Raw genomic sequence first — 23,808 nt, forward strand, 5'->3', positions numbered from 1 at the left:
TTGCTGATTAATTTTCTGTCAACTAATCAATTAACTGACTAACCCCTGCAGCTCTTGAGGTCAGATAAGATAGAGCTTTTAATCCACAAGGACATTTTTATGGGCAAGAAGCTTGGTATACAATAAAAACAGATAATACAAATACTGTATATAAGCATAGTATAAATACACTATATAGAATACATGAATAAAATAAAATCACAGTCTACAAAAATATATAATAAAGGGAGGTGCAAAGTACAAATTATGTCATTTTAAACTTGAGTAACATTTTGCAAGAGCACATGCACATTATAAGTCAACCAAAGATTGACCAACCAAAGACTTTCAGTCAGTTCTATAGGGAGACACTGTGTCACTCCTAATGCATATTTTTGGTTTTTGGAAAAGGAAAACTCAGTAACCTGGATTACAGTATATCTTGTTTCTCTGAAATGCTCCATTTTTGGTTAATGTTTACATTATGCTACATCCTGACTACTGAGAGTCCCAAAGTGTATATGTCATGTATATGTAAGGGCTCAGCAAAATCTATTGCAGCAAGAGAAAACATAATCTAATTAATTAATTTGATAAGATAGTGTCTCTCAGAAAAACTGGAACATGCGGAGAAAATTATGCTGTTTTATTTTTTACTACTGTTGAAAGTTTTATTCTGGCAGTCATTTGAGCCATCAACCAAAACCATTTCAATGAATGATTACTGATCAGAAAACAAATGTTAAAGGCTAAGCATAGATGTTTATCATAGATATAATCAATGGCAAAAATGTCATCAAAAGTTCAGCAAACTCCTCTAAAATTAAAGATGGGGCCCAAAAATGCGGTCAACGTTTAGGAATACTCTTGCCAAATATTCAAGTGCCATTGCGACTACTGCAACTATGGTTACCCATAGGTGACTGCTGGAGGGGTCTCTGACAGTATAACTGCTTCTAGTATTGTACGTGCACTACTGCTTTACAAAACCTAACAATAAAAGGTTCAGAGATAACAAGTCACAGTGCTAGTGGCTCTGTTAGGCTGTACTTTGGAACAGCTAAATGCTAATGTCAGCATGCTAACATACTCGCAATGACAATTCTAGCATGCTGGTGTTCAGCAGGTATAACGTTTAGCGTGTACACCATCTTAGTTTCGCATTTTAGTATGCTAACGTTTGCTAATTAGCACTAAACACAAAGTACAGCTGAGGATGACAGGAATGTCATTAGTTTAAGTATTTGATCATAAACCAAATTACTGGACAAATTAAAATGACAAAGTTATTACAATTAATTCTTAGGGGAACGTGAGCGTGAGTGCCAAGTTTCATGGCTAGCCATCTAGTGGTTGTCAAGACATTTCACTCAACACCAAAAGTGGCAACCTGCTGGTGCTGCTTGAGGTAAAGTCAGGTGATCACCACGTCAATAGGATTCATCCTCTGGGCACCATGAATTTCTGGAAATCCATGAAATGGTTGTTGAAGGAGTGTTGATGGAGTGCTTTGAAGTTTATGTATTTATTCAGTTCATTAAAATAACACATGATAAAAAAAAGTATAGGAAAAGAAATGAGCCCTCTGAAGAGAAAGTTATTTTTTCCCCTGACTGTGAGGATGGTGTGGCAACAAAAGGAAGGGGCCCCTGGAGTCTCGTGCACAGGGGCCGTAAATCGGAGACACAGAGAGTTTGGTAACACTCCTTGAAAAGGTGACTAGTGACAGGGGAAGAGGGACTTTGATCACAACACTCATGCCTCGCTTGTCTCTTTAAAGACGCGCCTCTTCTTAGACTTTCATAGACACAGACACAGTATCATTATTTTATGTCAGATAATCAGCAGAGATGGCAAATGTAGATAAACTCATCGAGCACATAGGAGACTTTGGGCCTTTCCAGAAGAAGATTGTTATACTTGGTTCATTTCCAGTGATACTTTTTGCTTTTGTACTTGTCGGGGTTGTTTTCTTAGGGCACACTCCGGATCACTGGTGTTGGAGTCCAGGATCTGAGCGCCTCCAGGAGGAATGTGGCTGGACAGACGTCGAGGTGCGGGAAGTCACTGTTCCCCGCTCTGAACAGTCTGGATCCTTCAGCCGCTGTGAGAGGTTTGGAGTGGACTGGAGCAAAAGCCAAAATAAATGCAATGAACTTGACTGGCTGCTGACTAATGCAACCCAGTTGGTGTCTTGTGACAGTAGATGGGTGTTTGACAAAAGCCACAACACTATCGTTTCTGAGGTAGGTACATTTTATTCCCCCCCTTTTTTCTACCAATGTAAATAGTGTTAGAAATCTGATATTAAGCTGCACCTGCCATCTTACAATGTCAAAAGATAAGTTATCTGTAAATGCAATCTATAGTTTCTACAAGGTTCTCTTTTGTTGCTTTTGCATTAGATGTTTATCTTTTAACTGATTACTTGAGCTGAAACTCACTGCAACTCTGTTAACATTAACCAAGCTGTCCTACAGCTAGAAACAACACAAACAAGCTGTGTTATCATGAGACATCTTAGAGAATTCCTCTCTTGACAATTAATTCATTTGTTGCATTTCATCTGTCATTTGGCCTCCTTTTCTTTCTTGAAAATTTTGGTTTTTGTCTTCTGGACCTTTAATTGAGTCATAATCATACTTATCTTAATAATCATCCAAGATTAGTTTTGGTTTCGGATGAATTGTCTCTTAATTTCTGTCCTCCTAGTTCTCATTGGTCTGTGAGAAATCCTGGCTCGCCGATCTGAATCAAGTTTTCCTGGCATGTGGATTTTTTATTGGAGCTTTTGTCACTGGCTACCTGGCTGACAGGTTTGTTATGCACTGCTTAGTTTAAAATTGTTTCCCTTCACAATTTCCACAGATCAGCACGTTTTATAATTGTTGTAAATAATCAAAAATTTGGTCTTTTCACAGGTTTGGCAGAAAGCCATGTTTCATTGCATCAATGGTTGGCCTTGGTCTCTCAGGTGTAGGGGTCATGCTGTCGCCATGGTACCCACTGCTGCTCACATTTCGATTTCTACAAGGGTTTTGCGGAAAGGGAGCATGGACGGCCACTTATGTACTCGGTACGTTCAAACACTGGTGTCAGGTCTCCACAATGTTGGAGTCGAACACACACTGCTTTATAAGTAAACACGAGCATGCTCTCTGCAGTTTATTGACGTCATGCTGTAGGACTCATGGGTAGTTCAGGATTCCTCTGAACTTCAGTACCCAGTGACCTGGGTGACCTTCCCCTGCTTGTGGAGCCTTAATTTGTTTGATCAGATTTGTTTGAAAAGTTTTAGGACAAATGGGGTATCAAAAAGAACACACAGTGTCAGATATTTTAGTCAATTTATTGATGTCAGTCATATTGCCTGATACTAAGTCTGTCTGCTAACACATGCCCTCTTTTTTAATATAGTGATTGAGTTCTTTGGATCAAACAACAGGAAATTTGTGTCCATGATAAGTCGGACTTTCTACTCCACTGGCATGGTCATCCTGCCTGGTCTGGCTTACTCCCTGTCCTCCTGGAGGACTCTGCAGCTGGTCATGAGTCTGCCCTGCATCCTGTTTATCTCATACCACTGGTATACATACATGGCTTGCTTCATATATGCCAATTTTATTTATCTGCATGGTAGATCTGATGTTGACATTGAATTAAATACTGACGTAGGTGGTTGTTTATTAAGGATCATTCCTGAATCTCCACGCTGGCTGTTCTCACAAAAAAGAACTACAGAGGCCATGAGAGTTGCTGCGAATATTGCAAAATGCAACGGGAGATCTTTACCACATAATCTTCCTGAGGTATAACAATATTTTGAAAGACTATGTACTCTGCTTACATCTTTGTTTAACTTATGAAGTGTGAATGAATTTACCAAATCTGATTAACCATTCAATATCATATTTTTCAGATAATTCTTTTGGAGGAAAAGAAAGAAGTAAATCCTGTATCAGTAATGGATTTATTTAGGACATCAAATATAAGAAAAAACACACTCATTTTAACTTATGCCTGGTAAGACAGTTTGATGCAAGTTCATATGGTTTATTTATTGTTTCTGGAGGATGAGCTTGTAATTTCAAAAATAAATTTTACTTGATGTTCCTCTCATCTAGGTTTACGAGTACCGTTGTGTTTCAAGGCCTGGTCCTGCGGCTGGGGATCTCAGGCAGTGACCTTTTCTTGGATTTCTTTATCTCTGCTGCAGTGGAGCTTCCCACCGGCCTCATCTTCTACCTGCTGGTCGACCGAGTCGGTCGACGCTCCCTCATGGCCATCACTAACTTCACTGGTGGCATCGCCTGTCTCGTAGTCCCCTTCGTCTCCATGGGTATGTACAGCTGATGGTGCATGTGGCATCAGGTGAAAAGTTGAAAATGGACTGTGATCATTTATGAACAATTATAATCTAAGTTGTTGGTTGGTAAAGTGATGATGCTTCTACTTGAATCCCATTTCCATCCTGCATTTTGTTTCTTCTGTCACCTTACAGATTTTGTCTGGTTGAAAAAGTTTATTATAATCATTGGGAGGCTTGCTGTGGCCATTGGATTTGAGACCCTGAACTTTGCAAACACAGAGATGTACCCGACACCTCTGAGGTGAGCGTTGGTAGATATAATTTGTTTTTTATGTGCTGTGAAAAATGATAATGTGCAGGTGTGTTGTGCGTCCAATCGACTTTTTTTGTCCATTGACAATTCAAAAAAAGGTTAATCAAACAAGACGACCATGTCCTCCAGAATGTTGACAAACGAAATTTTACATGAATGAAAAGCAAGACAAATATGCAGACAATATGCTCTGCCAGTTCTGGAGCAAAGTTCAGTTTTATTTCTATTATAGTTCAGTTTCAGAATAGAAATTCTGAATGTCTTACTTGACTGTGGCTTGATTTGCTTTTCAATTTCTCACAGAAATCTGGGTGTGTCAGTGTGTTCATCAGCCAGTGACATTGGAGCAATTGCAGCCCCATTTCTGCTCTACAGACTGGCCAGTATCTGGCAAGAGCTGCCTCTTTTTCTTTACGGTATATTTCCGTCTTCCTCTACCTGCCACCATGTTCATCGAATGCTCTTAGCTCTCTAAAACAATACGTACGGAAACTTCAAACACACCAATTTAAAATATCTTTTTCTGTCCCCTAGTAAAAAGTGCCTTACATTTGTTTCAGGTGTGATGTCGGTGCTGTACAGTGGACTGGTGACAATGTTGCCTGAGATGAGCGGAGTTGCCCTTCCAGAGACCATAGAAGATGTAGAGAATCTAAGAGGGTAAATGGATTTTATTCCAATGTATCATTATTAGCTGACAATTCTATCCAGAACAGATTATAATCAGTGCAACGACAACAACTTAACCAAAATTCATGGGTTTCCAATATTACAAGGAACCAATACTAAGCAGTGTCAAAACAACAACAGGAATACAACTAATATTACTCTGTTTTCCAAAAATGTTTGAATATAAGACAAAGGTAAATAAACGAATGGAAAAGCTTTTATGACACACCAGGAAGAAGGTGTCAAGAGGGGGGAAGATCGCAGGAAAGGTGCGAGAAAAGGTGACAATCTGTGATGGCTGAGGGATAAAAGTAAGCTTGTAAATGTAGATTTACAATTAAGCAGGTGCAGCAAAAAGGTTCATGCTTTAATCCTTAATGTGTCTTTCTTGTGTATTTGCATTTTCTGACAGGGGCAAAGACAAGTCAAAGGATGCAAAGGGAAACAACTTCTTCATATGATTAAAGCCTTGAAGACCTGGAACATTATTGGATTATTTTCTACATATGTACTGTGTTTACAATACACAGTATACAGTCCTGGTGTAGTTTCTTCATTAGACCAGCCAGTGTAAAGTACTGTGAAATGTACTACAGTGGTTCTTATTTCAGTCTTGTGTTACATTAGATATTCTGAGGCTTTAAAGGTGTTAACTACCGAATTGCACTGTGGAGGATGAAACACAGGAGGTGTTATGAAATCAAATCAAGAACGGATCCATATCTTTGCAACCTCACACCTCAACAATGCTAATTTTCACCAATGAAATTATGCATATTTATAGAATGAGGACCTTACGTCACCTTGAGCTAATGGGCATTAAGGCGATGAAACTCAACACATGAAAATCTCAGATACTGAAGTTTTATAGAACAGCAGTAGAATTGTTGATTTTGGTCCCTTTTCTTTGTTCGTATTATATTTGTCTGTTACTTAGTGGGATTTCTCAAAAACTGATTTAAATTAAATTGGAAGGTATAAATAATTTGGTTTTTTTGCAGATCAACATCCAATAGCGCCACCATGTGGCTAGTGAAAAAACATTTTACAGTTTGGCTCTCAAAAGATAAGTCCTGTGATATTCTATATTTTTCTGATAATCAACAAATCTCATGAAAAGACCAAAACCAATAATTAACTGATCCAAAAAACAAATAGAGATGTCTCAAGCCGGTCCTGAGAATCGGTATTGGGGCTGATACGGGCGCTAAAGCAAAGTTTTAGCACTCTTTTAGAGCTCCATTCCTCCAATACACATCACACATCAATGAGCACACTGTTGCACATGTTGACCTGATGACATGTTTCTTCATTAAGATGAACATAGGCACTGTATTCTATTCTCAGTCAATCCCACCATCCTACTGCCAGAAATACTCACTAGCACACCAAATACGTGGCAGAAAATAGTCCCTGTTTGAGTAATGTTTGCTAAAAACTACAATGCCCAACTGAATTATGTTGCCTTAACTATTTATCTGTGACCTGTTTTTCAAAAAGAAAGTCTAGTAGGACATGCACATATCAACTCTGAGCGACCTTGCAAACTTGGAAGGATGCTCTGTATATTTGGTGGCACTACAGCAACATGCTAAATTATAACTCAGTGGTCCCAGTTTTTACTAAAAGGTGTCTTCTTTGCATTTTCAAACATCCAGACAACAATACCCGTGATTGTTGACAGTTTTTTTTAATGCTATACTGTATATCTAATTGAGGCTTGGTTTTGTTGAGGCTTTTGTTCCATTGTAGGTGTGCCCATAAAGCTTCAGCAGCAGCCAACAAAAGCTGCCCTACATACATAGTGCTGACTGAATGGGAAGACCATAAATTGTGTTGAAAATCAGTGGTATGCATGAGAAGTGGGATTCCCTCAAGCGTAAATATCCGTGTCGCTGCGACAAGGAGGATAGAAATCTCTCATGGAGACTGAAAATGTCTCTGTGACTCCTGCACACTGTCAGCATCACATGATGACTTCTGCAGCATGGTTAATATAGATTACAACTAGTTAAATACATGTAAATAGTAAATAAAAACATTCACTTTTTGCTCATGGAACTGATATAACTGATAACAATTCGAGAGAAAATGACTGCCCGTGACAGATATATGATTAGGAAACTGTTTGCCTCGCATAACAAAGATCCACTGACCCGTTAAATGAGGGCAGAGGGGTGTGGGGGCTTGGAGAGGGGATGTGGATGTGGGGATGAAGTAGGCAATTATGTTTAAGAACTCGCTGCACAGTACAATGAGTTTATAACTAATGGGGAATAGATTGAAGAAGGGGTGGGGTCCTAATAGATACAATACCCCGGACAAATAGGAGCTTTTCCGTCACAGGATATTTCTCTCTGTCTTTTTCTGGAGGAAGTCTACAGCAGCCAGTCAGATAGAAACTTTGAGGTTAATTGGTGAAAAATGCCGGAGGAGGAAGAACGAGAGAAATTAGCCAAAGTCATCAGACAGTGGAATGAACACAGACTGGACTTGTTTGAAATAAGCCAACCTGATGAGGTGAGTCGCCTGCAGATATCAGACAGGGTTCACACGCCACATAAATTCTGTTTATGCTTGGGTCACATTTATTCTCTATACGACTGTCAATGCCACAGTTTTAGATTTAACCACCCACCCACTCAAGTACATTGAACTTGTTTTACTGTACAAGAGTATGCAGTAGTGTTGTCAATAAGTGAATTAATATTGCTGTGTCTTATTCAATTAAAATATTTTAAAGTGCCTATTAGATTCAAAAACGTTCAAATAGTAGACCACTATATCATAATGATGTTGTTGCGTCAGGACTAAATCAAAATGTTACAATGTCACTTTGCTGGGACACACAAACAAATCTATTGGTCTGAGGTGTTAAACTGCCTGTTACAAAGTTAATGTAAAAACTGCTGTGGAGAGAAAACATTACATTTGCTACAGTTTACTTTTAAAGACTAACTTAAAGTCAAACTGTGCTCCCATTTAGTCGTCCCTTTTGTTGTCAGAGATAATGTTTTAAATGTATTGCTATTAGTTTTTATTATTAGAGGAAAGAAAAAAGGGAAATTGGGGAAATATCAGAAATGCTCCTTTTCGTCTCAGTCAGCTGGATGGGCGTGTCAGTGATTGACAGTAGCTGGCAGGCTGCCAGAGTGCCGGTGTTACACTGTAGGGAACAAGAGACAAAATAAACAAACTTGCCTGTAGCTACTTGTCATGGCCAGAACAAAGCAACATTTGCAGGTACGTTAGCATGCTGTTAAAGGTGCTGCAACTGAGCAGCTAATTAGCTATCTAGCCTGCAAACTGACATTAGCAGTAGACTTTTCCCCAGTGATTGTTTGCTGGCTCGTTCAACAAGCTAAGGTGCGGGACAAGACGTGGGTTCATGTTTGTAAGTAGAAGGGACGACATCACGTTTTCACTATTTTTTTTCTTTTTTACATTTTTTAGACAAAAGGAAAAAATCTGCAGTTTAATAGAAAATGAAAATAATGGTTAGTTGCAGCTCAACATAAATCAGCTGTCAAGAGTATGAACAGAATGGAGTTGTAATTATGCCTTAATTAAGGCCCTAAAAGTGCTCAAGTTGGCCCTGGAAATAAAACACATTAAGCTTTGGTTTAGTGTGGCTGTGCTGCCACATTGTCCTGTTTTGCCTCTCTGTCCCTCTGTGTTTCTATATGGCGCAAACTACAAACATTGCATTTAAAGTCCCACTGGGGTCACCCCCTACTTGGTTCTGATTTAAAGCTCATTGAATAGTTGATTGTTTGGCTTAATACAAGAAGGGCAAGTGGAGTAATGGAAGGCCATTAGTCTTTCAGGAAGAAAAAAATAATAAAAATGAAAGGAACAGAACTAAACAAAAAAAACAAAAAACGTTTTCTCTTTTCTGGCAGAACTTGGAGTTTCATGGTGTGATGCGCTTCTACTTTGAGGATCATGGAGGAAATGTGGCCACAAAGTGTCTGCGTGTTTACAGCAACTCTTCAACTCACGGGGTTATCGAAAGTCTTTCAGAGAAATTCAGGCCTGATATGAAAATGCTGACCACTAGTTATTCCCTGTATGAGATCCACGGCAATAAAGGTAATCACTCGACTCAGGTGAAGAAAATGAATCACCAACAATTTTGAAGTTATTTTTCATCCAGACATTTTCTGGTTCCAGCCTCTAAAATATGAAGATGTCCTGCTTTACTATGTCATTTGTATTCTTAAGATTAATTGATTGAAAATAAATGTTTTGAGCTACAGAAGGTAGGTGTAGTTGTAGTTCTGTTGATTTAAGAATATACTCTGACCAATTTTCTGTGTTTCGTATGTGGAATAAGAACGTAAACTGGATCTGGATGAAAGACCTGTGGTTGTACAATTAAACTGGACCACAGACAACAGAGAAGGACGTTTTGTGCTCAAGAAAGACAAGGAGATTGTGAAGGTACCACTCAAACCATTAATTTAGTCTGCAGTTTCACCCTCTCTTCACTCGCTCATAATCTCATATCAATGTTCTTTTTATGTGTGTTGAACAATAAAGGAAAACTGTCACGAGAAGGAAAAGGGAGGCGTGATCCAAAGCTTCAAGAGGACACTGTCAAGAAAAGAGAAGAAGAAAGAGAAGAACAAAACTAAAGCATCTGACAAGGTTTCAGAGGATGAGAATGGGTAAAATGTTTCTTTGTTCACTATCAATTTTCATTTTCCAGACTGCTGGCTTCAGGCCTGCCTAACCGTCAGAATAACATTCACCCTTCTCAACAAATATCCAGGTCAACTGAAAAGCCACTGAACAACAACAGCATTTGTGAGTCTAACCATGAGACAAAAAAACAACAGAGGCAGGCTGCCCCGGGTAAGAAATCTGCAAATTGTTGAAAAATAGAGATGATAATGAACAGTACAGTATAGTGAATAAGCAACACCATGTACTTTCCATGCATTCAGTACATGCATATTAAACTTCCAATCAATAAGGACTATGTTTTATAATATAAAGAGGGTGGCTGATGACTTGTCTTTGCTAAAATACAGGAGTAAAGCACACAGGATGTCTTTATCCCGACTTTTCAGATCAACCTGGATTACCAATTGGGATTAAATTCAGTGATAACTGTGAGTATGAAACAAAAAAGGTTTCCTTCCACAGCGTTGTTTTCTAGTTTGATCCTTAAACTCACTGCCTTCCCTCTCATGATGTCCTCCTGCCCCCTGCTGGTGTCTTTTACATTTCAGCTGAGGAAGCCTTCATGTCTGCAGTCATAAATTACACAAACAGCTCTACGGTTCATTTCAAGCTCTCACCTGCATACATCCTCTATGCTGTGGGACGCTTTGCTCTGCAACGCCATTACAGGCGAGGCTCAGGGCAGATGCTCAGAGTAACCTCGATCACAAACAAAATGGTGGCCATGACAGAGAAGGTCATCCAGGCAAGTCCAAGAAACCTAATATTTTTGTTACATTGAATAAATGAGTTTATAAGCAAACTGAGAAACCAAAGTCTGCCAGGTGTTCTGTGACTTTATATGACACTGCTGCTGTATTTACCTTACAGAGGCAGCAGGCCATCGCAGGCGCTCTCGCTTTCTGGATGGCCAACTCTTCTGAACTGCTAAACTTCCTCAAGCATGACAAAGACCTCAGCTCGCTCACACAGCAAAGTCAGCTGGATCTGTCCCACCTGGTGCACAAAGCTTACAGGTACAGACGACAGACGTGACCATAGAGATTCAGTGATTTTTAATCCAAACTGAAACTGCAGCACATATTATTCAAGCCTTTGCCCTCTTAGAGGCACTGTCTGGACAGAAAACAAACTACTTTATAAATAGGTTCTTTCCCACCGCAATAGCAACCCTGAACTCCAACCATACAGCACTTCAGCACTGTGTTTCTTCAACATGCAATTTTGTTCTTCCTACTTTGAAAGTATTGTCCACAGATAGACGATACTGTAAATCTATTTATGGAACAAGCAATGCAACAACAGAACAGAACTTGCAGTACAGAAATACCAAACATGTTTAAGAGATATTTAGGGCATCTTTATCAAAATGTTGTGCGTTTATGTAGAAATAAAATGAATATAATTAAGCAGCTTATTAGCTAAAGGCATCCAGACAGAAAAAAACGTGTGTGTTTTATTCCCCCAAGTTGCCTGCTACAGTGTCTACAGAATGAGTTAAGGAAGCACTTGCCAACGTTTTTGATTGATCCTGAGCAACATGGCCCACTGCCAGCTGGTATAGGTAAATGTTTGTTTATTTATAAATACTACAGCAATTATCTTACTCTGTAAACCACGTAATTTAAGACTCTTGGAAGAGTTGTGATGTTGCAGAAATTTTGTCCCCCAGTTTAAATACTATAAACTTTTGTCTTTGCCTGTTGCAGAGATGGTGCTGAACACCTTGATGAACACCATGTCTCTTTTACGCCGCTGTCGGGTCAACCCTGCCCTCACCATCCAGCTTTTCTCCCAACTCTTCCATTTCATCAGTGCCTGGCTCTTCAACCAGCTGATGAGCCCAGAGGCCAACACTCCAGGCCTGCGCTCCCACTACTGGGGAGCAGCTCTCCGCCAGAGGCTCACGGCCATCGAAGCCTGGGCGGAGAGGCAGGGCCTGGAGCTGGCTGCTGACTGCCACCTTGGACACATTATCCAGGTCGGTCCCTCCCTGGACTCCATGTCTGAATATTGGTGAAATCAATTCTTTGACAGGGCTTTCATGAAATATGGGATCCATGTCTTCTATTACCAATATGCTTAAGTTTCAACCTCAAAAACTCAGTAAAACCTGAATCTAATGTTCTTTTCTATTTTATGAGCTTCTTTGTAAGGTAATACATATCTGAACTTGTTTATGCTTTGCAGTTTTTATCTCAGCCTTTATTTACGTGTCAGAGCACATATTTCAGTCGATACAAGCTGTTCAAATAGCATTGCCTGGCTGTTTCTAGGCAACCATGCTCCTGACCATGAATAAATACTCAACACAAGATGCGAAGGACATCCAGAATACCTGTTTCAAATTGAACTCACTGCAGCTGCAGATGTTGCTAGCCAGCTACCTCTATGCAACCAATGAGCCTCACATCCCCCCTGTGAGTACTTTTCATCTATTCTTTCACTACTCTCATGCCTCTGTTGTTTTCCCTGTTTGAAACTACAACTCTGATGTGGCTTTTTGGGACAAATCCTTGCAAGAGATTTTTTATATCAAGAGTAATAGCCTGTGGAAATGAGAGTACTAATAAGAGCTCAGATCAGAGCTTTTTATGTGAATAGAGAATACATACAGAGTTGATATTTGGGGTATTTATTTAGCATTAATGACCAGCACAGAGACACATGCTTCAGGTTTGCAGTGAGTGTGGGTTTAATGTAGCAGCAGCCTCAACCACAGAACAGGAGCTCAGCAGTATAGATTTAATAATATGAATTATTAACTATGATGAATATGATAGTGAATAATATGAAGAATAGTAAAGCGAGTTGTCACATAAACCCATTGCTTTTGAATGAAATATTTCTCTAATATCTTGCTGAATATGAGGTGTGTGGCCACAAAAAGTGAATGTGACAAAAGCCATGTCAAGTTTCCCATTAAGCCAATATTACAGAGAAATAATTTAGTGAATGGGGTGTGTGCTAGATAACAGTCATATACAATATTGCCCTCTTGAAGATCCTGGGTTTACCATCCATCCAACAACCGCATCAGTCTAGTAGGAAATATGCCAAGCACCCAATTCAGCCCATAACATTTATATTCAAACAAACATCTGAATTCAAATGTCACCACCATGAATACTAACAGCATCAAAGCATCATTGTGCACATGTCAAATTAGCCCCAGTTTGTGCCTTTCAAATAAAACATATTTTTAAAGAAGAAAAATACTATTTTATGCAGTCAGTTGAAAGAGGCTCTGAGGATTTGAGGAATAACTGCGGTGTGTTTCGCGTTGCTGGGTTTTTCAAAGATTATAAGACAAACGGATGCTAGCTCTGTGACTTAGCTAAATTGGCTAAATTTTCTTTAATGCTAAAGAAAATACCGGCAGCAGTTAGCTATATAAAAAGGCACACCTTTAGCTAGTGTCAAACAAAAATTAGCTCAGCCACTTCAACAAATTTATTCACATTTGATACCAGTGCAAATACTGTAGATGACTAGAGCATAAAAGCATAAAGCAGCCAGAGAAGGTCCAACAGAAGTGAAATTATCAAGAGAGCGGGATGACGTTGGCTAGCAGCCGTTGGCAGCTTCATAACGTTAGCTTAGCCAAACACTCAAACACCAACTGAACGTAGCCAAAACATGAGCTAGCTCACATTAAAGATGTTAGCAGAAAGCAACACAAACTTACTTTGCTGAAGTAAAGCGAGAAGCGACAGTCGCCGTCACAGGATGTCCACAGCAGAGCAGGAAACGCCGGGCTCCGAAATTGAAGTAAACTTTTGTGGCAGTTGGTGTAGCTTACGAAAGTAACGGCTAACGAAAGTAGTTGCGGACATCCAAGGCTGCTGTTTGAGCCCTGGATGGATATCAGTCCAACGCACACTTTAGTTTTAAGTGTCCACTACAAGTATTAGTGCAGTTAGTACGACTACAACTGCTAGCCACTTGTGGAAAAGTTGAGTTGAACCCCCAAAATATTAATATAGCAATAGAGAATTGCTTCCACTGCTGTTACCATGACGACTATTACTACTACTGTCACCATGGCGGCGACTACTACTACTGCTGCCAGTGGTGGATTGTAACGAAATACATTTACTACTGTAGTTAAGTACACGCTCGAAGTACTTGTACTTTACTTGACTATTTCCATTTTATTCAAATTTATATTTCTAACAGCAGCTTTATTTACTTGTTACTTTTCAGATTACAATGTTTGATACCCTTCCTGTCCAGTACTGTAGATTAAACTACCCAACAGTATATAAAGTAGTTAAAATTACCACAACCTTGTAATGACGTAGGAGTATAAAGTAGCATGAAATAAAAACACTTAAGTACAGTAAAAGTACCTCAGAACTGTACTAGTACAGTCCTTGAGTACTTTCCTTCAGTGACTATTACTACTGTTACAACAGTGTTCCACTTTTTGCTATGTACAGTACTACTTACTGCCTCTACAAAAGTACCACTACATCTCAATCACAAGGACAATATTAGTACAACATTACTTTAATGCTGTACTTTTCTATGTCTCCAGGGAGGTTAGCAGTCACCTGCAGGAAGGTCTTCAGTATTCTGCTCAGGGTCACAGCAGGCAGATTGGATGTATCTTCCCTGAAGCCTTGTCACAGGATGACAAATGCCAATCTATGTGCTAGAACGACCTTTTCCTGAAATATTTCCGCTGTCTGATCCACATGTCATCCTCGCTGCAGGATTTGATCGATGCTGTCGTGGCGGCTGCGGAGGCCTTGTCAGATAACCTGATTCGGAGCGAAGGACGGGACATCCAGCTGGAGGAGAGCCTCGACCTCCACTTGCCTTTCCTGCTGCCGGAGGGAGGATACTCCTGTGACACTGTGAGAGGAATCCCTCCAGGGTTTAGGGAATTTTTGGAGCCAATTTGCCAGAAAGGTATGGGATTCTGAATACTCAAATTAGCAAAAAGTCAAAAAGGGAAAATAAAATAACAGGAATGTATTGCATGTAAGATAAACACGCCTAAAATGGCTTCTTTGTTTGATATTTGTATTGTATGACATCCTTCTCTTCCAGGTCTCTGCTGTTTAACATCCCAGCCGAACTCCAAAGGTGACTGGACCGTGTACTTCAGTGAACCAACTTCCTCAGCAGAGAGCACATACCTGGTGAGCAAAAACCCAGACTGTGTTGTGTTGTTCCAGATGTGTTGAAATATAATTTAATGTTAACATAAAATAAAGCATTTATGGTCATATGTTTTACTTTTGTTCTCTTCAATAGGCAGCACACAGAGAGCCAGAGATTGTGACTATCAGGCTGAACAAACCTCTGAACAGTGGGATGGGGGTCAGCATTGTGGCTGCCAAGGTGACTGCCTCAATTCTGCCAAAATGTTCACTAACTGGAACTATTAAAACAACAAAACAATCTGCTAAACGTCTCAACTAATCAACGTCCTCCCTCTTATATTGCCACAGGGAGCAGGGGAAGGTCACCTCGGGATTTATATCAAGTCTATTGTTAAGGGAGGACCGGCTGAAATGGTGAGATCTAACACATTTTTGATTGAGCTGAACTTGAGATGTACAGAATCATTTTAATGGAATGGAATAATGGACAAAATCTTTTGTGTCTCTACTTTGCGCAGAATGGCAGGTTAACAGCTGGGGATCAGCTGCTGAGCGTGGATGGTCAGAGCCTGGTCAGCCTCAGCCAAGAAAGGTAGCCACATAACAGCCTGTTATACAACTGCCTGGAGAGGGTTTATGTGTCAGTCTGTTCGTTCGTTCCACCCTGATAACTTTCAGGACTTTCCTCTGGTGCCACCATCAGGTTCAGATTTGTGGTTCTGAGTGAAATATCTCAACATCTTTTGGATGGATTGCCATGCATTTTAGTGCAAACATTCATGTCCCACTCAGGATGAACAGCAATAAATTTGGTGAGCCCTTAACTTTCCATCTAGTGCCATTATCAGGTCAAAACTTTAATTTGTTTGGTTCCCTAGTGCTAGTTAGCAAATGTTAACATGCTAACACGTGCTAAACTAAGATGGTTGTCATTGTCAGCATGTTAGCACTCTGAAGTTAGCACTAGCATGTTAGCATGTTTCTCCCCAGTTAAACTTTACTTTCAAAACTCAGTCAGCATGAAAGAGTGATGTGTTTTACTGATCCACATAATCTCATGAGAAGTATGAAACAAAGGCTGTACAGACGATGAAATGGAGAAATGACCTTATTAATCTTAAATTGATTTAGGGCAGCAGCTATCATGATGCAAACCGGCCCCGTTGTGACCTTACAGGTTGCAAAGTTTGGAGCGAGCTACCACGGCCTGGGGGCTCTGCTGAGTGAACCCCCCTCAGGAAAGACAGGTAAATACACAATAAAAGTTAAACCGTAGTTTTTTTTTCCCACTTTATGCTCTTCATGACTGAATCAATTCCTTTTCTGGCTTCACAAGGTGATGAAAGCCAAGCGAAACCAAACGGTAACACGCTCGTGCTGTACAGTGTTGTGGATCCTGGTCCCTCAGAGCAGCTCCACGGAGGCAGCAGAAGGAAGAGAGACCAGATAATGCAGAGAAACAGACAGCTTTATCGGTCCAACCCCAACATGACCAGTGGGTGCACTTCTATTACCGGATCGCTTACCGGTGCTGGGCACGTACAGTAAATGCCTTATTGTGAAATATGTTTAATGCTTGAGTCATAAGAACACCACCAGTGTATTTATTTTCTCCTTATTTCAGCAGATTTTGCCCCCGAGGACAGAGATGAACCTGTTGACCCTTTTGTGAGAGGGAACAACATTGCTGCTGTCTCCAGTATCAACCTTCGTGCTGATGTGAGATTTTAGATTCCTACATCTATGTATGTGTATAGTTACACAAATGTACTGGCTTTTTTTCCCACAAAACTTCATTTTTTTGTTGACTTTTTATGTCTGTATTCAGACATTTCACAGGGAATACTTGACACTTCCGAACCCTAAATCCCAGGACAAGAACCTGTCTGAGTCCAGTCGACCACAGCAAACATTCAAAGTGTCTTTGAGGCCTTTAGAGGGGCAGCGTTCCAGTAAGAGGACCTTCATGGTAAGTCTTTATTAAATGCTATAGAGAGTCTTAAAGTCCCTCTGGCACCAACATCAGATCATAGAAAAGGCCTGACCCCTAGGTTGGGAAACTACACACTAATACTTTTACTTTTGACAGTTTAAGTACATTTTGCTGATAATACTTTTGCTGCAGAAAGTTTTTAGATAGAGGACTTGCTTGTAACAGACTACTTTTACATTGTTGAACTGGTATTTTTACTTGAGTGAAAGATGTGGGTACTTCATCCACTACTGATTGTTTATAAAATAATAAATACAAGAAGGTAAATGCTACATAAATCTCTGCGTTTCCCCTTCTAGCGGCAGGCTTTGTCTCAGGAGAACTTGTGTGTGGACAGTGGAGGCCCCCTGCTGGACAAAAGGCAGAATTTGTGGGAGCAGACGGACCAGCGTGCAAAGCAGACCATGAGCCACTATTCATCTTTCCCAATTCGCTCAAGTGCTTCTACTCATGACATCCTCTCGGATAGTTGTTCTCCTACAAACAGACAGCAGGGCGGCCGTACAAGTGGCGCCGGCGTCTGGAGAACCCCTTTTTCACAACATCCAACACCTACGCCTTCGATCCAGCCAATACGCATAGACATCCCTGTAACCAGAGCAATGAACACACACACAAACCCTCCACTCACCACCTTCCAGAGTTCATCTTTGCTGGCAGCTAAGATGAGCCAAACTCTTAAATTAAATGGAAATAAGCAGAGCCCTCAACACCAAGCTAATCATCTTTATGCATGTCCCATTCCTGCAACCAAGAAGCTACCTCAGCCCTCCCTTCTACCACAGCAGCAAAGACCCACTACAAACAGGGATCAAGCAGCAAAACCCCAAGTGAGCATCACTCCAACAAAACATGTCTCCTTCCAAGAACCTCCCGCTCGGCAGAAGCAGGGCACAGGTCCTATAAAGCAAAGAGACCCTCAGGAGCTGTCTGATCCGTGGAGGAGGGAGCAGAGGCTTCATGTGGTGGAGCTCCTGGAGCAGGAGGTACAGGAACTCCAGGCCAAAGCCAAGCGCACGGCGCAGGAGAACGGCCGGCTCCAGAAGCTCAGCGTGGAGTGGCAGTTTCAGAAGAGGCTGCAGGAGATCCAGCAGAGAGGAGAGGATGAGGACGAGGAGGAAGATGAGGATTTGGACATGATGGTGATGATTCAGCAGCTGGAGAAAAGAACACAGGTGAAGCGCAACACAGGCGTCGGTTAAAATACTTGAAAAGAAAGAAAAAGAAATTCTGATGTTACCAAAAGGCATTCTGGGAGATGTAGGAAAACTGAAGTAGATTAAGTGGGTTGAAGGAAAGTGATTACAAGCTACATGATCACATATTAATGATTTATAACAGATTACAATTACACAGGATTTTTCCTATAACATTTCTATCAAATGCTATATATATATATATATATATATATATATATATATATATATATATATACATTATGAATCATATTATTATATTTATGTATTTATAATGTCTTGGGTTCATATCATGAGTCATACTAAAATATTACAAATGATTGCTTTTTTGTTTGCTTTCCACCTTTAGAACAAGAGAAACTCGACTGGGAACATCAACACTGAAGTGAAAGAGTTGGAAAAGCAGGCCGGAGCTCATCTCTGCCAAAAGGAAGACGAGACAAAGACAGGTAATTGTTCGTTACTACATTAAAGAAAATGAAATATTTTGTTGTCAGTTTCATTTATTCAAAAGAGTCTATATTGTTATTTTATTATACATTACAACGTTTCCATGTTTTTGGCAGAACAAAGACCAGGCGGACCGAGTCAAAACATTAACAACATGGCAACAAAAGAGTGAGTTTAAACTTTTTGGCAAAACACTGAAATTCAACCAAATCTAACAAGCAGCTATTTTATGCAGCGTTTCTACTCATGATGACTTAATGACACAGAAATGACAACTTGCTTCTTCATTGAGTCTAACTGTACTTTTAACAGCGAGACATTATTGCAATTTAATTATTCCAAACACTTCAAAAGTGTTTGAAACAGATCCCTGAGTAAAATAAATCTGCACTCTATAAATACATTTTAAAAACAGCACAGGCTACTGTTTGTGTCCCCATACACTAAGTGATTCCCCATTAACAACATTCAAGTATTCCTGCTAATATCATTGTTTATTCACAGAAACCAGGAGGAGAAAATCAAGAGAGCGTCGGCTCCTGAAAAGCTCACATTCAAGGAGCGTCAGCGTCTCTTCTCCCTGGAGACCAGTGCATGAATGAAGGTTAAAGCCTTGTAAACAGAGACCTCAGAGGAGGAGCATGTCTATATAAAGTAAAGCAGTGACGTGCTAGCAAGATGACAGTATACAGTACCGTATAAAAAGGCAGTGTGTGTGTGTGTGTGTGTATTTACTGTAGAAATGTTTGCCTTAGTTAAATGTCCCAGGGGTATACTGTGGATAATGTCAATATTGGGTTCAGTATTGTCCGGGACATTCAGTTTTTTGATTTATTACCTGTTTAAACATTAATTCTCGTATATTCCTGTTCTAAATAATAAAGTATTCATTTAGCCATATAATTGAGGCACTTCTTATACTTATTTTATGCTTATTAACTGCATACGTCTGCTTACAAGCAGAAGCAGAACTGTTACTCGAACTGTTCCCTCTGTGAAAGCTACTTTGTGCGCTGATAAAACTGCACCACGGCTTTCTCTTGGTCACAAGTTTCGATGGAGCCTTTTCGCACTCTGCGGATCTCATTGATGGCGTCAATCCCCGACATCTTCCTCGTCTTCACCAGGTAGCAGGCCAGCATGGTCCCTGTTCTCCCATGACCATGCATGCAGTGAACTGCCACGCCCTGAAGAGGAAGAGGAACAATGCAATATTTATTTTGTTCAATAGCCTGTAACACACAGACACCCTGCATTAATCATTGTTATAAGACAGGAATTTGCATTTTGTTTTTGCAAATAGAGCTGATGCAGTTAGTCAATGAATCGACAAGCTGATCAACAGGAAATTAAACGGCAACTATTTAGATCATCGATTACTGTTAAGTATTTTTTTGCAAACATTCATGGGTTCCAGCTTCTCAACTGTGAGGATTTGCTGCTTTTCTTTGTCTTGTGTTGATGTTAAACTGAATATGTTTGAGTTTTAGACTGTCAATCGACAAAGCAAACAGTTTGAAGACATCACCTTTGGTTTTAGGGAAATTAGTATTAGTAAAAGTATTTTTCACTATTTTCGGACATTGTATCGAACAAGTGATAAATTGTTTAATTGAAAATGAAAATGATCGTTAGTTGCAACCCTTTTTGCAAGCACCACTGAACAAAACCAGGAATACTGAACCTGTCTGACTTCTAGAAGAAGAAAATCAGATCCTCCTAACAACAGACTAAGCTTTAGGAAAAACCTTGGGGCTGAGAGCTTTTGTGGAAATTAAACAAATTTAACGCGTAGTATGCAATCCAGTACACTGACAAAGGCTTTTAAAGCTTTAAACCTTTTTCCCCCCGTTTGCTTTTTGATTCATGCACTTTGGAGGAGCTGCAAGGTTGTGAAAGATAGTTTTTCCTTTCTGCTGTTCCAAGGGTTTCATCGAAGTCACGTAAACTCAGTGCCAAATGTATTCGGTTACAGTGCTTTGTGGCTTTGAGAGCCTGCGTATGATACTAGACTCAACCCTGAAGAGTCCTGAAAGTACTTTATAAGCATAACCATCCATCAAGGACAGTCTATCAAGTATCTGAGCTCTTACCTCCCCCTTAGAGTTGGCCTCTTCCACAATAGACAGGAATCTATCAATCTGACTCGGTGAAGGAGGAGTGAAGTCCACTATCTTGATGTGGTGCAGCTGTAACTCTGGGCACGAGTCATAGTAAGGTGGTTTTCTCTCACAAAGACAAACCAGGTGTTTGATACCATTGTCCAGCAGGTACTGGTATTCAGAGGTCATCCTGGGCAGTGCCAGTCCGGCCAATTTGCCTGGTTCGACCCAGGAAAAATTGTGAGGAGGAGTGGAGGCCATGCTTGTCAAACTGAGAAGAGGAGAGAAAGACAGAGTCAAATCAAGCCAGTTTATTTGCATACACCACTTTATTGCTTGATATGCTTTACTCTAAATAAAGTTTGTACAAAAAACATTCTCTCTCTCTCTGGCTAAAACACACTCTTAGACATATAAAAACAAGGATAAGGGCATTAAAAAACAACTAAAGAGTGCTCAGGGTATTTGGAAGCATCATGAAGTTAAAACAGCTGTAGCCAGGAACCTTTGCGCCGTGAAAAAGTGCAAACACTAAATATTCAGTCCAGGAGTGACGTACAAACGTGTTTGACAGCGTCAGGCTATTTGTCTAGCCAACATCAGCAAACTGGCTAGGCTAGATAGAACAGCGTCTGAGAGGGGGATTACTGTTTGACAACAGTACATATTTCAACATAATAAGACACAGGCCTGATGTGAAAGTACACTCTGTAAGTTCGGTCTCACCAGACTCCACCTAGTTTTACAGAAAGACAAGAAGAATAAGACAAGAGCGTAGCATTTAGTTTAACGTTAGCTAATGTATCGAGAAACGAGATAACTTAGAGGCTATCTAACAGTAGCTGTCCAGCTAACAGTTTTGTAAACGTTGCTAACTATTGCGAGCCATTCTAACGTTTGCTATTAGCTAAAGTGAAACCATTCACTGTCTATTAATGAACACAGCCATATCAATCATCCGTCTCTCCTGCACACTACCTACAGGCTTAGCTACTTACAGTTTTCTTTTGAGAGGAATGGACGGTCCGCTCCTTGTTAAGCTAGTGCTACCTAGCTAACCGTGAAGCTACTTGCTGCGTTCACTGCCAGCGGAGTTTATCGAGACAAACCCCGTACAAGTACAAATACGTTATATAACCAACGCTAGCTGTTGCAATGCTAGGTGGGGCAGTGCAGCTGTCATTATAAATCAGTCCTGAAAAGCAGTTAGTAAGTTAGTTAGTTTGGTAACGCTAGTGAACTGATGAGAATTATGAGACACTTTTCATCTTAGAACAGCAGCTTCACGAGGAGGAATCGTTGTATTGGCCCTTTAACTGTTGTGATTGTAGACAATTTACCATAATTAGACGAACATATAACGGTAATTTGGTTACAGTAGTGGTAAAGTAACAGAATAGTATAGATGACGTTTAAAAAGAAGTACTGTACGTACAGTAAACACGTCAGGATGGCCGAGCGGTCTAAGGCGCTGCGTTCAGGTCGCAGTCTCCTCTGGAGGCGTGGGTTCGAATCCCACTTCTGACAAAAACCTTTTCTCTGAGTATACAGTACATGTAAATTATATTTATAAGTTGTAAATTTTATGATCCTATTGTATTGTTATGTTTATGATTGTTATTGTGGGTTTATGCTGTGTAGCATCAACAATAATTGTGCAAATACTTTAGCTTGATCTTATTTTACCCCAAAATATAGCTGTGATACAGACACACACATTTCTTTGCACATTTATAGCTGTCTAATATAGCCTCAGATAAACATGTATCATCCATGCAGTTTCAGTTGAAATACCTGTAGAGGGCGTAACTACTGGTGTTCACAGGAAAGAAGGTGCTCCGCTGTGCCCGTTACAAAGCAGATGGTTAGCGGTTCAATCCCCGTCCAGGGCATGTATGGAGAAGCGCTTCAGGGGTTATAAAGCGGTTTAACTCAGACAAAATTACTGCAGACCTCACGTCTTAGTAAATTATGTAGTAAGGAATGGAGAATAGTAAAATGTACTTAGTAAATATGTGCTATGTTTGTATTACATATATGTGTGTGAATAGAAGAAACAGTAATTTGATTGAAAATAGCACGAAGAAACATTATACAAGTTTAATATGAGTATAAAACAGTGAGAATAAGTTGGTAATTAATGGTTATTGAGCTGTATTATGTGATGCACGTGTCATTATTTGTCTTCTCAGACTGGTCCAGCAGCAGCTCTGTGTTGACAATATGTTGTCATCAGAGGGGCTGGACAGCCTGAGCTTCATGGTCCACACCAGTGTTCATTCAGCCAAGACACCCTGTTCCAAATATATCCTGATGACAGCACTAATTAAAATGTCCACTGCTGATATACAAGCTTTGTGTGTATTTATATCATGTAAAGAGTAATAAGATGTTTGGAGCATTAAAGTTCTAATAACAAGATGATTTCATGGTGTACTTGTTGTATAATTCACACAAGCTGATAGATTCAGATGATTTCTGTTTGTTATACTGTATATATATTAATAACTGCTGCCATGTTTGTGTTTAGTTTTCATCATTTTGCACCATTTGAGCACTGAGCTTATTTTGACCTTTGAACCCTTAAACCGTGTCAGCAGCAGCATGAGTAATCCATGTTGTGTTTTATTGACTATTGACATGTTTACATGTGAGAGGTTGTGTAATGCATTATAAATATTCAAAAATAATAAAGCTTCCAAAAGTGATAGTTATACATTTTAGAAAAAATAAGTTAATTTCTCCCTTTTTTTAGTTTGCATATAAATAAATATAAATATATCTGATTTATCTAACTGCTGCTTCAAGTTATTTTTCACCAGTATCATTTATATGTGAGAGAGGTCCTTGTTGAGTCCGTATTAAATCATTCTTGTTTTAATATGTTTTGGCACTTCCAGATGGAGGCCGCCCCTGTTTCATACAATCCCCACATGAAAGGAAATAGAGAAGACTGTTTGTCCATTTCATGCAATAGTTAATGATACAAACACA

At 39.9% G+C, this 23,808-nt stretch overlaps 3 protein-coding genes and 1 non-coding gene across 4 annotated transcripts; 3 read left to right on the plus strand and 1 right to left on the minus strand.

The window, feature by feature from the left end:
* Window positions 1-1,829: 1,829 nt before the first annotated feature.
* slc22a3 (solute carrier family 22 member 3) lies at window positions 1,830-5,731 on the plus strand. The gene is made up of 11 exons (XM_070920756.1): window positions 1,830-2,225; window positions 2,692-2,795; window positions 2,901-3,055; window positions 3,397-3,565; window positions 3,671-3,788; window positions 3,899-4,002; window positions 4,104-4,318; window positions 4,481-4,589; window positions 4,905-5,017; window positions 5,162-5,261; window positions 5,683-5,731. The coding sequence occupies exons 1-11, from the start codon at window positions 1,830-1,832 to the stop codon at window positions 5,729-5,731; spliced, it is 1,632 nt and encodes a 543-aa protein (XP_070776857.1).
* Window positions 5,732-7,694: 1,963 nt separating this feature from the next.
* Window positions 7,695-19,413, plus strand: LOC139297399 (afadin). The gene is made up of 24 exons (XM_070920046.1): window positions 7,695-7,790; window positions 9,173-9,362; window positions 9,607-9,713; window positions 9,813-9,940; window positions 10,045-10,127; window positions 10,307-10,387; window positions 10,508-10,704; window positions 10,830-10,975; window positions 11,429-11,523; window positions 11,669-11,940; window positions 12,236-12,379; window positions 14,678-14,876; window positions 15,018-15,109; window positions 15,225-15,311; window positions 15,422-15,487; window positions 15,592-15,665; window positions 16,205-16,320; window positions 16,410-16,568; window positions 16,701-16,792; window positions 16,902-17,042; window positions 17,366-18,241; window positions 18,612-18,711; window positions 18,829-18,880; window positions 19,217-19,413. The coding sequence occupies exons 1-24, from the start codon at window positions 7,695-7,697 to the stop codon at window positions 19,308-19,310; spliced, it is 3,687 nt and encodes a 1,228-aa protein (XP_070776147.1). The 3' UTR covers window positions 19,311-19,413.
* dusp23b (dual specificity phosphatase 23b) lies at window positions 18,770-21,075 on the minus strand. The gene is made up of 2 exons (XM_070920047.1): window positions 20,806-21,075; window positions 18,770-19,899 (listed from the first exon to the last, which is right to left on the minus strand). The coding sequence occupies exons 1-2, from the start codon at window positions 21,073-21,075 to the stop codon at window positions 19,714-19,716; spliced, it is 456 nt and encodes a 151-aa protein (XP_070776148.1). The 3' UTR covers window positions 18,770-19,713.
* A 1,183-nt stretch (window positions 21,076-22,258) lies between these two features.
* On the plus strand, window positions 22,259-22,341 carry trnal-cag (transfer RNA leucine (anticodon CAG)). Its single transcript has one exon. It is a non-coding gene; the product is annotated as a tRNA-Leu (tRNA).
* Window positions 22,342-23,808: the final 1,467 nt, after the last annotated feature.

The sequence above is a fragment of the Enoplosus armatus genome, chromosome 15 (assembly GCF_043641665.1).
Source record: "Enoplosus armatus isolate fEnoArm2 chromosome 15, fEnoArm2.hap1, whole genome shotgun sequence".
In the NCBI taxonomy this organism is placed as follows: domain Eukaryota; kingdom Metazoa; phylum Chordata; class Actinopteri; order Centrarchiformes; family Enoplosidae; genus Enoplosus; species Enoplosus armatus.

What these genes read in the sequence shown, in the direction of transcription:
- slc22a3 (XM_070920756.1), top strand. Translation starts at nt 1,830, where the DNA reads ATGGCAAATGTAGATAAACTCATCGAGCACATAGGAGACTTTGGGCCT. An exon ending in ACTGGCTACCTGGCTGACAG is followed by an intron (nt 2,796 to 2,900) that starts GTTTGTTATGCA and finishes GTCTTTTCACAG; the next exon opens with GTTTGGCAGAAAGCCATGTT. An exon ending in CTCATTTTAACTTATGCCTG is followed by an intron (nt 4,003 to 4,103) that starts GTAAGACAGTTT and finishes CCTCTCATCTAG; the next exon opens with GTTTACGAGTACCGTTGTGT.
- LOC139297399 (XM_070920046.1), top strand. Translation starts at nt 7,695, where the DNA reads ATGCCGGAGGAGGAAGAACGAGAGAAATTAGCCAAAGTCATCAGACAG. An exon ending in TGACAGAGAAGGTCATCCAG is followed by an intron (nt 10,705 to 10,829) that starts GCAAGTCCAAGA and finishes TTTACCTTACAG; the next exon opens with AGGCAGCAGGCCATCGCAGG. An exon ending in GTATCAACCTTCGTGCTGAT is followed by an intron (nt 16,793 to 16,901) that starts GTGAGATTTTAG and finishes GTCTGTATTCAG; the next exon opens with ACATTTCACAGGGAATACTT.
- dusp23b (XM_070920047.1), bottom strand. Translation starts at nt 21,075, where the DNA reads ATGGCCTCCACTCCTCCTCACAATTTTTCCTGGGTCGAACCAGGCAAA. An exon ending in AGGCCAACTCTAAGGGGGAG is followed by an intron (nt 19,900 to 20,805) that starts GTAAGAGCTCAG and finishes CTTCCTCTTCAG; the next exon opens with GGCGTGGCAGTTCACTGCAT.